General features: G+C 40.8%; 1 protein-coding gene across 2 annotated transcripts in view; it reads left to right on the forward strand.

Annotated features, from left to right (window-relative positions):
* The window catches only part of Pdzrn4 (PDZ domain containing ring finger 4), a 369,559-nt gene that overhangs the window by 285,768 nt on the left and 68,182 nt on the right, over positions 1-15,609 (forward strand). For both annotated transcript variants that reach the window (XM_013505727.1, XM_005406572.2), the window contains 2 exons: positions 10,668-10,924; positions 13,865-13,967. In XM_013505727.1, the coding sequence (XP_013361181.1) occupies positions 10,668-10,924; positions 13,865-13,967 (360 nt within the window). The remainder of the gene's footprint in view (positions 1-10,667; positions 10,925-13,864; positions 13,968-15,609) is intronic.

A 15,609-nucleotide genomic window follows, 5' to 3' on the forward strand; every position in this document is an offset into this window, starting at 1 on the left:
AGACTAGGTTGTTGTAGAAAATGTGCCAGTCTGCCAAGGCTCATGGGACACACACGAATGGGTGCATCCAAGTACCATCTTATAGCCCTTTCCATTCTGCCCCACTTGGACTATCCACACTGTCTCTATCTTGATCCAGGTACTCAGCTCCCATTCAGTTACTCTTCATGAAGCCTAAATAAGTCCGTGCTACTTTTTAGAAGAAAAATGTTGAAAATAAAGCCCCCAGAGGACACTGGGATGTGCTTCCATCTCCTCTCCAGGCTCTTTGCCCAATACTCATAGAAACCCAAGCATGCTTGAGCAGTCCTAGTCTCCAACGGCCATCAGAAAACTTGTCTTCCTCGCTTTTAGCGTGCTATTCTTTTCCATTCTCCCAGCTTTGCAATTTAGAAATCTCTTCATTTTTTATGACACACCTCCAGTGTCCAATCTCGTAGTTATACCCAGGACTCTATGCAACAGAGAGAGTCCTTGTGCGACCCATGTTACTGTTAGCTCAGTCATTCAAGCTCTGCGTGTTTGGTGACAATTACTGGCACGTGTGTTTGTTTTTCTCCAGCAGATTGTGAGAGCAGGTGCCTTTCTTTGCTCAACCTTCACAACTTCAAAATCACAATGAATTCCTTACCTCCCATGCCCACTCTTGAATGTGATGAGGAGAAGAAGGCCAAGGGCTTGGCTTAGCTCCGGGAGCTTTGCAAGGGCTGAGAGTGTTGTGGTCACTGCCAGGACCCGGAGAGTGGCCTTGTGTCTGTGACTCCAGAGTGGGAAAGGAAGGGCGGGAAGGGAGTGCCGGCCTGGACGGCATGGCACTGTGTCGGCTGTGCTAGATCTTTGACCTCGTCCCTGATTCTGTGAATAAGAATTATTATGGCCTTCCCCAGGTGAGCACACAGAGGCTCATAAAGTTTAAATAACTTCCACGTTCACTGCTCGGGTTGAGAACTCTATTTAGACCACATTTCTGGATGATTCCTACACACTTAACTGCAACAGTGAGTGACAAGAGGGGAACTTGCCACTGACAAACCATTCGCATCCTGTGTCTCAGTAAAGGGGTCCTGGGCCCCAGAGAAGAGCTAGAAAGTGAAAGCAATGCCGTTTGCGAACAAAGACGACAGCTTTTGTGACTTCCGATCATATTTGGTTTAATGTAGGTCTTAAAGGAGAAATGTATGAAAATTACCTTTTATATGTGTTTCTGGGGTGTCAAGTGTATGAGAAGCATGTGTTCAGGCCCTGAAATGACAACTGGACAAACAGTGCTAAACATCCTTTGTACAGCAGCACTTACACAGCAAGACACACCCTTGTACCTTTGACTTGGTTATGATACATGCCCTCTTGCACAGTATTTCCTGTCTCTTGGTCCTCTATTACTAATTATGCAGTACAATTGATTTTTTTACTTAACAAGGATTATTCTTCAGCACAGCTTTGACACCTTGCTAGTGCGGCAAAGTCCCAAGGTTAGGTTCTTTGACAACTATTTACTCTCCCGTCACAAAGATAGGATCAAGAGACTTTCTTTAAAAGCCGAGGGCATATTTCATCTTGCTCAAAGAGGTGAAAATTGATATTACTGTCCAAATCTTTAGTTACTCATTTAAAAAATTCGGGTTAATTACAGTGACATTCTTTTTCCCAGTGAAATCATCAGGATTCATTTTAACAGCCTTTGCTGTAAATATGCCTTTTGTTTTGATATCCTTAGGTTTGTTGCAGAAAACTTTATGCCTCCATCAGAATTTCTCATTAAGGTTAATATACCTGGATCTGCTATGTCAAAACTCAACAGTCAGATTTATTAATAATCACCTACATGAGCTTAGTATTATCTTAGGAAGTAAAAGGTCAGTAAGGAGTGGTTATCCTACCATTTTATTGATGGACTTTTCTTCAAAGACTTTGAGTCATTCTTCACTGCTTATAGAGTCACTTGAGATATAAAATGTCTTTTTATAGTAATGAAAGAACTCCCACAATTAGCCAGAAGGCAGCCATTTATCTTTTTAAATAGCTCAGCTTGGAGAAGAACAGGATTTCAGGTGATATTCAGTAGATATATTGTTATGACAATGATAAAGTTGGTAATACCAATCTGTGCTTTTTGCTCTTAGGGGAATATGTGTGTGTGTGTGTGTGTGTGTGTGTGTCTGTGTGTGGTGTGTGTCTCTCTGTGTGTGTACACAAGAGAGAAGTAGAGGAGAAATGTGTCTCTCTAAAGAGATGCAAAAACAGAAACAAAGTCTGTAGGGGGTTCTTCATCCATCAGTTCCTTATAATTATTTGTGAGTTGTAAATAATGATTATAGCACAAATCCATCTTTAATGAAAAACATTTTTGAAATTTTATTTTGACATAATTTCAGACTTAACATTCACTTAGATCTGCAAATTGCTTATTCTGTCTCTGCCTCTCTCTCTCTCTCTCTCTCTGTCTCTCTGACTCTGTCTCTCTGTCTCCCTCTCTCTCTGTCTCTCTGTCTTTCTGTCTCTGTCTGTCTGTCTCTCTCTGTCTTTCTGTCTCTGTCTGTCTGTCTCTCTCTGTCTCTGTCTCTCTGTCTCTCTCTCTCATTATAAATGTTAACACAGCTAATAATGGAAAAATAGACATTACTTGCCTCCTGATAGGACAGACCACCAAGATACAACAAAACTTCTGGGGCATTCCTACCAAAAATACATAACCTGAATCTAATCAAAATTACTACTGGACAAACCTAAATTTGAGGATTTCTACAAAATAAAATTATACCTCCACTGTATGAATACTTAAGTTTGCTGTATGATCTCTAGAAAGATTATTTTTTTAGATTTCACTTAAAAATATATGGTTTGCTCATTGTTAGAAACTATTGTATATTAGTTGCATCTAATTCTGATAGTGGAGCTAGTTTCCAAAAAGGTAATCTTGGCTTTCACAATCGTGTTGCTGTTGTTACGGCTTGATCAGGGAGTTTCATGTCTAGTCAGATTAGTCAGGGCCCCAGAAGGACAGAGACACAAATGGTTTAAATGAAGAGAGTTTAGGGGCTGGGGGTTTAGCTCAGCGGCACAGCGCCTGCCTGGCAAGTGCAAGGTCGTGAGTTCGATTCCCAGTACCAGAAAAAAAAAAAAAAAAAAAAAAAACAAATGAAGAGAGTTTAATGGTGGAGCAATGAACAGAGGTGGGCGTAGTTAACAGAAAGAGCCTAGGGAATGGCGGTAGAGGGAAGCCCCCATTTATTTTATTTTTAATTGAAAAATAATACTTTGTTAGGTTGTAATATATTGTACATTGCAGGATGGTGGAATTAAGCTGATTAACATAGAACTTTTCTCATATACTAATTATTTGTAGTGAGGCTATTCAATACCTATCCGTATAGCAATTTTGAAATACACATTATTCCTAGGGATAGCATGCTGTGCAACAGCCTTATGGGGGAAGGGAGGCGGATGATGCTTAGAGAGAAGTTTTTATTACCTGCGGACCTCAAGGGAAGAGGTGAGCCAGGGATGTGGATAGCACTCAGCAGGTACTACATCCTGGAAACCAATCGGAAGGGGCCTGGAGAAAGACTGTAAGATGCTCTTACCCCTGACTGGTGAGGATACGTTACGTGAAACAACGCCTGAAGTGGGAGCCTGTGAGGCGGTGTGTACTGAGTGATTGGCATCCTGCAGCCCACAGTTGAGCAAAGGACAATGGACCACGGACCTGAAGGACAGCTAAGAACAACTGGTGCCAAAGAGAGGAAGCGTCCCTTGCTTTTATACAAGTTGATGAAAAATAACTGATTTATGAAGCAATAAATAAAGCTGTATTGCATACATTTTAATTGATTTCTTTCACTTAGAATCAAAATACACCATAACCTGCTCCTTAATCACAGGAACAGTTTATGAAAGGAAGTGTCCTTCAAATGGGTCAAAACCAAATGAGGGCCCTCAGAAGAGAAGCATGGTAGTTGAATAAGGAAAAGAGTAGAAGATGCAGAAAGAAAACAAAAGTAAGTCAAAGAAAAAATAACAGAAGGAAAGGCAGTTGTGAAAGATACAGCCCCAAGTTTTTCTATAACCAAAATTATAAACTGATTGAAGAATAGTTTTTGGAACATTCACAAATGATGGCTTCATATCATCTTAATGTGAAAAGTTAAAGGCGAATCTTTGCTTGCATTTGAGAACCCCTCACCATCCAGGTACACTGCGAAAGGGATCAGGAAGCCACATGCTGGACCAGTGTCGTCACCTCAGTGTCATAATCCATTAACTAAATGTCATCAAAGGCTTTCTTAATATCTGTTCGGGTTGCTGAAATTCTTCAGTACTGTTACATATATCTTCATTTTTAAGAAAGTTGACTTTCTTAGGTTGTACATGAATATCGTGTGATATTAGGCACCCGGTGAGGGAAAATTCCAGAATGTCACAAGTTATAGGTTAGGCAGTAGTTTTTAGTAGGGGAACATACAAGTCTGGAATTAATTGCACACAGAGTAAAGCAGGGGCCACACAGAGTAAAGCAGTAAACCATTGGGCATGAAATGGGTCTATATTTTAGCAGAGGTGTCCCACCCACCATAGCCCTCCCCAAGGGGACATGGTCGGTCAAGGAACAGAATTGGAGGTAGGTAGTTCTGGGTTAGACATCAGTTATGGTTTCCATTCCTCCCAGAAAGCCAACTGTCCAACATTCAGAAGCACTGGAGCTCAAGGGAAGCTGTGACACCCCATACACAGAGAAATGGGGCTACCAGCCCCTTGTGGTCCAAGCAAACTAGAAGGAGCCCCAGGACTATTTCTGGATAAATCTGCTTATTATATCGCATGTGATAATTACCTTATCCTTTCCCACAATTCAATCATTGCACTGTTGAAGCAGAACACCGGACAAAATGGCCTTCTGGATGGATGTAATCTAATATTTTATGTACTTACACTCTGAAACTTCTTAATGAATCCATGCCTACGCACATACCAGTGATTTAATTTCTCACCAGGTTCTACTCATATGATTTTATATAATTCCTATTCTATGAGTTCCTTTTACTATAAATGTTAGTTACACTATGCTATGCTTAGCTCTATAACAGATGTCCATATCAAATTAAGCAAATCAAAGTTTAGCAAAATAATGATCTGGTTGAATTCTTGAAAATCATATATGATGAATGTTCTGATAACTATTGAGCATGGGTTATTTTGAATTCCTTTCATGCCAAATGTTTTAGCAGAAATTTAAATATTACTTCCTCTTTCTCTGAAATGTTATTAAAACACATTCTGGCAACACCCCTCCACCAAATAGAGAATTTGATCTGAGTAGAGAAGAGAGAATTGCATTCACTTTGAGATTTTAAACAAAATTAATTACACAGTTATTTGTGAGGGTGGATGTTCTTATAAATTAACCACGCATAGTATCTTGTCGAAGGCGGATTTCAATTCTCAAACCCTTAATACTTACTCTCAGTTTGAAATTAGGCTACACCAGTTACACATAATCTTTTGTATCCATACCCATTATTTTCTTATTTATTTGTCCCCCAGAAGATGTGGTTGCATAGAGGCCTTTATTTTTCATAAGAGGCATGAAGATTTGGAAATCATCATCATTTCCAAACAGCTGACTCTGGAAATTGCTAGCAACCAGGGTGACCTGTTTGCACTTCAAAGGGAGGGGTCTGCTGTTTGCTCATATTCAAGACAACTTTGCATGTACTTGCATTCGGAGAACTAATAATGGAAGAGAACCAGCTCACATCAGAGCGGTGGCTACCAGTCACTGGGGAAGACATGATGAGTGGCCCAGGGGTTCGCAGTGTATCCAAAAGGATAGATTATTTGTTAAATAGAAGCTTTGTCACACATTGCTGAAATATGGGTTACACATGAAAGGCTGTATTCTTTAGTTAACATTCAGAAGTTGCAATGGATTAATTAGCCCATCTGTCACAACAAATGTATTCACACGTCTTTAGCACTGATTGCTGAAAAGTGACTTTTTCTTGTCTCCCCGCTATTCAGTATACTGGAAATAATAACTTTTTTAGAAACAAGGCACCTATTTTTCATATCTTTCAAAACTGATGGATGTTTATTGCCAGCCATCACTTTAATATCTAGTTTTTAAGGGTATGTGTCTATATAGGACTGACTGACTTAGTAGGTGCAGGGGGAGAGAAGACCTTAGAAAAACTCCCGCCATCCATTTTCCTTTTAGCCTCCTGTCTCAGGTATACTTGTGACTTCACCTGAATGTACATCTTGAGACTGCTTCAAGTTTGATGTGATTAAGATCACTGTTGCCACATGTTTCCCATCCCAAATTTAGTTTGAGGACAACCACGTGTCACTATCCCAGAATTTCTCTCACTGGCATTTCTCTTTCCTTTTTTGTGTGCTTTTCCCACTTCTGATGCCCTATTTTTGGATCATATGTCTGTCTGCCTTCTCACTGATTTCAAGTCAGGTGGCTTAATCACCTTTTGATAATCCAATTTTTTCTCTCTAGGACAGTTCCGTTCTTAACACATATCAATCACAGGATTCTTGCCAGTTGTACTCTAGTTGTACCATTGCCGGAGACTCAGATCAACTTGGGCTACAGTTATCAACATGCCAGATGTTATAGGGATGAAAGTGCAGTGTCCATGTTTCTTAGGAACACCCTACGCTCTCCTTCTGTTTAATGACCCCTTTGGAAAAAACTCTCTTTCTCGATAGCATCCTTAAATCAAACTTCCATCTTTCCCAAAACTCTTCTGCATGTAAATTTTAAACTAACCCTAACCCTAAATCCATAACATATGGGTAGTTTTTAATCACCTGCTTCCATCAAATTTGCTCCCAACCATATTTATCCATTCTTTTTGTCATGAAAATCACCTTCCCTGTATTCCTCTAGCAAAAGCACTCCCACTTTCTCCTGAGCCAAGAAAGGTTGGTCTACAACTTTAATAACTAAGTGGGACACTTTTATTTTTTGTTTTTTTGTTTTTGTTTCTGAGACAGGATCTCACTATACAGTTAGGACTGGCCTGGAGCTCACTTTGTAGCCCAGGCTGGTCTTGCGCTCACAACGATCCTCCTGCCTCAGCCTCCAGAGTGCTGGGATTACAGGCATACGCCACCACGCCAGGCTGGGACACTTTTAATAGAAGGCTTCTCCATTGCCAGTCTTCTTTCATAAAACAAACAAAACTTATATGTTAAACTAAATCTAAGTTTTGAGACAGGGGTGAGAGGGAGGGAGAAAATATAGAGGTAAGCAGAATGATACGGATATGGAACCGTGAAATACCAAACTCCTTGCTGTTGGTTTAGAAGCTAACTGCCTAAAGAAAACAAAAAAAAGTTGAACTTTTGCCACTAATTTATTTGTTGACTCACTACAGAATTTTCCTGTAGGGTTAAATTTAGGTAGACTTCTAATGTTACTTTTTTATAGCCATAACTGAAAACAGCTGAACAAAGCAGCTGCCAGAAAATCCTAATTAATCTCTTCTTTCTTCTGTTGTGAGAGGCATAATTTATAAAATGGTGACCTTTTGGTAGGGTAACACTAGGTTGATGAACTTCAAGTGAAGTGAAAAAAAAGAGTGTTTAGTATTAACAGTGCTTACATTTTCTGAGGGACCACGTGGGGTTGTGGAGCCTTTAAAGGTCACAGACTTCTTTACTTTGAGAGATATTAAATAGCTTATGAAAATAGAGGTCAGCCGGGTGGTAACTGGGAGAAAAGAGCATTCCCCAACAGAGAAGGGAGATATTCGAGATTACAGTGACTGTCCTTTTTTAAGTTTATATTGACTTTCCATAGAGCAAAGACTGAAATTTGCATATAAATGCCATCATTGTAAATAAATGGATCTCCAGGCTATAGAATCAATTGCTATTGATCTTACTGTATGAACGCTAATATTGTCTGCATATGCTAAATATTGCAATAAAACCTAATGATTCACCACCTAAAATATTTTTCAGTAATTTTTATGTTTCTGCAGAAATTATTGTATAGTCTGAATTTGTCAAAAATAATCTTACCATATAGGAACACAAAATAAATGATCATTACTTGTAGTAAAAATCACTTTTTAAAAATTTTTTTTAAAACTCACTTTGTAAAAATTTAATTTTGCTCTGAAGGTCACTAAACAAATAAGCATCCCTAACCTCAAGACCAGATTAACACATAGACAAGATAGATGAATGGCATTGTCTATCGGTACTTTGACACAGTTTATGAACCAGTAGCATCTAAAGTGTGACTGGAAGAAATCCTGGCCGTGAAATTTTCTCTTTACTTTCTGGCATTGTTTAATATTTCTTCAAAAAGCAGCATTCGTTTATTCCACTCTGCCACTGTTAAAAGTTGTTCCTATAGGAAGAGGGTACTTATTGACATAGTTCCAATAGCTGTTAAGTGGTTGGTAACAGATTATGATTGAGCTTTTTTTTTAGAGAGAGAAGGGTAATGGAAAACATCGAGAGTGGGTCTTCATGGATTTCAGAGGACATTATTAAGTAAAGGCTGGGGACAAAAGACAAATCTTACCTATTACATAGATTCTCATAACCCACACTTGACCATCTCCGGTGATCTGGAATTTACAAATACTGACAACAGTCAGAAACGGTGGGGATGATACCATTCAACAGGAAGGGCTAGGTTTTAGGTTGTGTTTTCCCCTTCTAGTCTCTGTTTTACCCTCTGATAACTGTACCTCCAGGGAACCCTGCTGTAGCACAGACACCAAACATCCAGTAGGAGCTCCAAAATAAACAGTGATGTCCATAGGTGTCCCATATCCACATATCCCTTATGCCCAAGTAGACACGCCAAGATTTTGTCCATGAAAATTCAGTGACAGTTTTTCAAATTTAGTCCCTGTTGAAAATAAGAAGTAAAATCACAGATTAGTGATCTCCAACTGAAGTTTCTTACTAGTGATTCAGGAACTGAACTGGGGCATATTTTACAGTTGTGGAGACTTAATTGCTCATCTTTTGAAGGCACATTGACTCTTTCAGGGGCCGTTGAGTAAATTAGCTCCTCTGGTTCATTAAACCTGTCTCTACATGAAGTGACGATTTCCACCTGGCATTGTTTCATTTACCCCCAAGGGCCCCCCCACTTGTGCTGAGCAGGCACATACTCTTTGTCTACTCAGGGGGAGAGAATGTGCTCGTTTGAATGTCAGCAATTGTTCTTCAACTGCAACTCGGAGATTTCTTTTCCCTCTTTTTTAGGCACCCAGGGATATCTTAAGGGTTTGCTAGTGCGTAGCAGTTACCAGAGCTTCACCACAAAATGGGTAGTTTAGTTAGGTGTCCAGGAATGGTATAATTTCCAGGATATTGGACATGGCATTGTGCCACTAATTATATCCTCATATTTGCAAAAGCCAACATTATTAATTCATTTAGGGTGGGAGTCATGGAACTATTTCAGGATTCTCTAGTCCTTTACTAAAGCACAACTTTCAATAAAAGACTGCGTTAGCAGGGCCTATTTTAATGGAATAAATTAATAACTATTTGATAGCCATCTTTATTACCCCTGAGAAAGGGTCAAAAAAAGTGTGTAGGTGCTTTAGTTGCTACATAGGATGGGAAATATTCCTGGCCCTTAGCACACCGGGGTGGGAGGGTCCCATGAAAAGAATAATATTTTTTCCTCCTCTACATGCCAAGGACAGAGGCAAACTCCACCTCTTTCTCGATAGTGTCCTAAGCCAACTAACTGGGAGAGTCATGAATTGGTATAAATTGAAACAGCAAAGGATCCAAAGAGACTCCCAAGCATGTGTTGTCAGAGGAGCTAAGAGCAGGGCTGTTTTTGTGTCCCACATGTCTGCTGGGAACATGTTAAGATGACAGTTTTGACTCAGTGGAGTCAGAACCAGGGGTTCTGCGTATCTAACCTTCCCTTCAATGCCGCAGGCACTGCTGACCCACACACCACACTTGGAATTGGGATGACATAGGATACAATGCATGTGCACAGCCCCATGGCCTTGAATAAAAGGATGAGGAATATGAAGGAAATTTGACACTATCCTTTAAAAGCAGGTTTCAGGCAAGGAAGACTTTGATGAAATATTTAAAATATCACCAAGATACTGGTTGCTCATTTTTTAAAAGGATATGCTTGAGCCAGGTGTGGCGGCATGTGCCTGTCATCTCAGCACTCCAGGGGACTCAGGCAAAACAATCACAAGTCTGAGTCACAACCCAGCAACTTAGTGAGACCCTGCCTCAAAATAAAAAGTAAAAATAGTGCTGGTGATATAGCTCAGTGCTACGGCTCTGGGTTCGAGTCCCAGTGCTGGGGGAGAGAGGGAGATATACTTTATGTTTCTGCCCATCTGAAGATTTTGGTGGTCATCTTCTGAGGCTGACATGCCATTTAAACTTTGAATTTAAATTTGAATGAAGAGTAATTCTGATGGTGTTTTGTTAATCGACCCCAGATAGTTCATAAAGATACAAAGGTAATTGTTTTTCTAATTCTTTCACTGCCTCACGCTGGTGAACAGTTCAATAGATGTCAACGTTAAATATTCCTTTAGAAAAGGAATCAGCTGGTTGAACTATTCCCTCTCCAGCTTTCTCATCTGTCGCGATAGCCCTCCGTTCTTCCCACTGAGATGAGTGATGTCCTCTCTCCACAGGTGAATGGAAAGGATCTCTCCAAGGCCACCCATGAAGAGGCAGTGGAAGCTTTTCGAAACGCCAAGGAGCCCATTGTGGTGCAGGTGTTAAGGCGGACGCCTCTCAGTAGAGCCTCCTATGGGACGGTCCCGGAAGTACAGCTCAGGCACGCCAGCACGCAGACCGACATCACCTTTGAGCACATCATGGCCCTGGCCAAGCTCCGGCCGCCAACCCCTCCTGTGCCGGACATCTGTCCATTTCTGCTCTCAGACAGGTACTTATTTCTCTGTCATTTCTACCAACACCCTATTTGCTGTCGTTCTCCCTTTAAAGTAGGAAAAGTTGGAACGAACAAGTCTCCCTAGCAAGCTAGCAATTAGGAAGATGGGCTCACCGCTCTGTTTGGAGAATCTCTCCGAGGAGACTTTGCCCAATTAGTTCTCTGTCCTCCCTGCAAGCCGTGAACCTGACCCACGCAGTTGCTTCACCTCCAGAACCAGACCCGCTGAGAGGCAGTGAAAAACTCTGGCTCTGATTAGCTCCTATTTCCTTCCTCACAGGCCTCATGCTACTTATGAGCGCTGGTGAGGGAAACAGATTTCCTCACCAAAGCTGCCAAGCCCTTATTAAGACTCAGGTAGATGTGACACGTTGGCACTGTATTCTCCTCTGAGGGTCGCCTCTCTCTCTGCCTTGCTTTTCTCTTCTTTAAGAGAGAAGCTAGGACATTAATTTAATTAAAGTACAACTCTCCAAAGAAACCAATTACCCGATATATTGAGATATAAACAAAGGGTCCTGGCTGTCAGCAAGTGGGTAGAATGCTGTAAAATAGGAACAATTAAAACAATATTTTCTCCTGTTTTTGCCCAGTGTGAAAGCAGTTCTATTTTACTTCAAATAATCCTGTTTGGAAGTATATTTTGCCTGGTATACTTTGTTCAGTGAGATTTTAAGTCAGTAGTCAAGCACTATTGAGAGTTTGGTTTCCAAGAGCAGTAGCATCTTGTGACCTCATTTTCATCGTCTTCCCTAAGCCATTCTTGACTTTGTAAAACAGATCTGACGATGCCTCTTCCCTGCCTTCCAGTGGCCTCTGGAAGCCTGTTTTGCTGGGTCACAGGTGTGCAAGAGCATCACACAGGAACCTTGAGAAGCCCTGGCAATGCCTGGATCCTGCGGTGGGCCAGCCAATAATACTTACCATGGGGCCTAGGCAACAGGGTTTTCAGAAATCTCCTTAGGTAATTCTAATGTGCAGCCAAGTTTGAAAAACAGTTCTTGAGACTTCAGATTCCAGGAAGGTAGTGGCACTGGCTGCTTACGTATTACTTAGTTTATTCATTCCTTACATATTGAGGAGCCCTTTGTGTCAGACAGGAGCTAGGTGCTGGGCATAAGACTGTGAGTTAAACTAAAGCCTCTGCCTTCTGGAGTTTATAAGGGGAGAGGGGTTAAGGAACAGCAAGCAAACCAATACACAGTCTTCATTAGTACACTAGGCACTTAGCACCCGCCGGTAAGTATGCCTAAATGATCCTTTCTTGGTAACATGTTGTCATTAATCACCTCGTTTACTCCTCACAACACGCTGGAGAAGGAGCACACTGTGACTACCATCCTCACGTCACAGGTGAGGGAACACGTGCTAGGTAACTTGGCCAAGACTCCATAGCAAGAAGGTGACAGAGTGAAGCATTCAAGCCTAGAGGTGCGACGCCAGCCCCCACTCCCTCTGTGGGTGTGCTGTGCCGCTTTCTCATAAATCCCAAAGCTCCAGAAAATGACCTCCAGCTGTGGTGGGTCCAGTCCCACCCTTTGCACTCCCAGTTCCCTCATTTCCCTGTTAATTATTGCACCACCTAAAATCGCCACTGTCCTTCTCCCCCCAGTGAATAAGGCAGGTGCTGGGTTTTGTGCACCAACACATTTCCAGTGCATAGCATAGAGCCTGGCTTCTGGTAGGCACACAAGAAATGCTTACCGAGTGATTAAGGTATTCCTCATGGCAGAGCTCCCTTCTTGCTGACTGAAGACAAGTGAAATAAGTCAAATGCCCCCAAAGAGTGAGCACAGACATTCTCCCAGCCTTGATGGTTTTTGCAGAGCCAGCCTGGATCCAAGCAAGGAGTGTTTACCTGGTAGACCAGCTAGCCTGATGCTGCCTCTACTGCTTTTGATATTTTGGTTCATGTTGCTTAACCCTACCTAAAACCAACAGCCATAGATTGTACTCAGCCTTTCTCTCTCTCTCTCTGTCTCTCTCTCTCTGTCTCTCTCTCTGTCTCTCTCTCTTTCCTTATCTCTCTCCAACTTGTAAAAAGGGAACTCCAGTTTTTAATAACCTCCACAGTGACAGGGCTTAGAGGACATGCCTACCACCAACTTCTTGTATTTAGGATTTTTCACTGCCTTTTATAGAAATGGAATTATGTTCTTTGCTGTTGTTAAACTGTGCTTAGCTTTCCTATAGTATAATATATAGTATAATATATAGTAACTCAAAGATCACTTTTATAAGTTATTTTAAACATTTTCTAAAGGTTAAAGCATGGGTAAAATCCACACCAAAGTTCCCCTCCTTTGCTTTGCTGAACCTCTTCTCTCTATCCCTGGGAATTTACTAAAAGAACCACGAAACTTTGTAGCATGTAGGAATTTCCAATAAGTTGTTGCCATGAATGCTAATTACTATGTGTCTATGTATCCTGAATCAAAGAGGGGAGATGAGCATTGTGAGGGAAATGGGTACGGGGATCTTACAGAATGGAGCAGGGGATAATGTATGTACATTGTAGAGTCTGAAAATTATGGGTCTTGGCCATGGACTTTTCCAAGACTGTTTGGGCAGTGGGTTTTGGAATTGGTTGTGCTTTGCTCCAAAGCGGGCCCTTTTGGGAGACCAGAGTGTCAAACGCCACACATTCTGGGGACTAGAAGAGGCCAGAGGGTATCAATGGACTGGGACTGAAAAAGACTTTACCTCAGTCCCTTCACAGAGTACAACTCTGACCATGGTATTTGCCCAGAAAGAGCAAATTGATAGATTTGATGGAGAAGAGAGAAAAGCAATTTGTTCTTCTGAACTCTTAAATCTGGAGTCCTTAGATCGCTTCTTCCAGAGCAGAGAAAACTGCAGGGAGATTATAAAATCTTCAGTCCTGGAAAACAACACTTCTGATTCATCCTTATCATATTGCTTCATTCCCTATAGCTGCCATTCTCTTCATCCGGCGGAGCATGAATTTTATGAGGACAACGAGTACCTTTCCAGCCTGCCTGCAGATGCAGACAGAACAGAGGACTTTGAATACGAGGTAAGACCGATTCCACAGCTCCTCCTGTCTCTTCCTGAAGCTACAGTTGAGGAATTCTGCATAACAAAGAGACCGATTGGTTACTGTAAGAAATATCTCACCTATTACATATCAGGAAAAGATCTTTTGTTTAGTACTTGTTTCAGCTGTTTGTCTCTAGGCTTTTAAATGAACTGGCAAATATTTTTATAAGCTTAAAAATAATTTGCTCACGTTTTTGCTGCTTTTGATTGATTATTTTGCAGTGGGCATACTTCTTTTTAATGTATGCCAATTTCTAGGCTGAATTTGGAAAGGAAGTTATTTGTAAAACCAAGATTATGCTGACTATGTCTCATTCACTGTACAGTACTATGATCTTAGTTGATAGAGTACATTTTATTATATTTAGTTCTTCCAGTTCCATATTGCCTTTATTTGTGACTCAGGTAGGTACTCTCATGAGCAGTTTTATGGAGATTTTAGAAATCGAGATGGCCTCCTACCCTTTGTTGTAAAACTGTTTAGCTGTAATAGGGTATAATTTTAGAGAGTTCATAGGGGAACATGCAACATTTCAAAGAGCCCCCCTAATTATTCAAAAGCTCTCACAAAAAATAGAGGATTTATCCTAATATTTCCCTACCTTGTACAGTCTACAAATCTTTGAAAGGTTTCATACTACTTTGACATTTGGAAATAAAATAGATTGAGGAGGTAAGGAAGCTTTGGTAAATAGGCAGCCAGCCCATGATTATCTGCCCTTTAAATGCTTCAGATGATGTCATACAAGTTCAGCGAAGTGTTCGTTTCCTTTTACAACCAGGAAATCCTGCAATCTCTTCCCTTAGGAGGATCTGAAATCAAATAAGGCCAATTCAGTGAAGCTCACCCAAAGCAAATAGGCATTTATTTAAAATCTTCCCCCTCCAAAAGTCATTGCTAGCGGTTATAGAAATCATTGTTTCTTTGTCACCGAAATTTGAAAAGAGGTGCAGTGACACCTTGTATCTGAGTAGATGGTTTTATCAATATTATCACTTGGGTTAATATTTTAACTCCTGCTACTCATTAAGCTGATTGAAAAGTTCCATTTTGTAAATCCACTCAAGTATTGGCATACACTGAAATATCCATTAAGTTTTATCTATTCATGCAAAATAAACTGCAAAATTGGGTCACTTATCCAAATTATTCAGGAGTAAACTGCTTTTCTTTCAGTGAATGAACAGTTGGGGTCTGAAGACTGGAATTATTGGTATCACTCCGGCTTTTCCTTTACTTTATGCCCTAAAGCTTTATTAGAATAAGTCTATGTTCCAGGGGAGGGCAGCGGAGGGAGACTTATTTAGGCTAAGCAAGTTAATAGGAAAAATCCTTTTAATCCTCAGCCTATCATCACAATATTATAATATAGGCAGATTTCCTTATAACTCTGTAGGGTTAACTGTAACTGAACCATATCCTCTTCTTTGACCAATATCAACCTTTAGTAGATGCCAAAATTCAGATGATGGCGGTGGTAAACGCTGAGACAAGCTCTCTGTCGCCTGTAATCTCAACTCATCGCAGCATCAGAGGCATTAATTTGCTGTCAGCTGTGAGTTTTGTTGCCAAAGGCACCCTTCTGAGTGATTGGAATAAAGAATATTCCTGTGGAAAT

Source organism: Chinchilla lanigera, unplaced genomic scaffold, assembly GCF_000276665.1.
Source record: "Chinchilla lanigera isolate Chin_1 unplaced genomic scaffold, ChiLan1.0 scaffold00099, whole genome shotgun sequence".
Classification (NCBI taxonomy): Eukaryota; Metazoa; Chordata; class Mammalia; order Rodentia; family Chinchillidae; genus Chinchilla; species Chinchilla lanigera.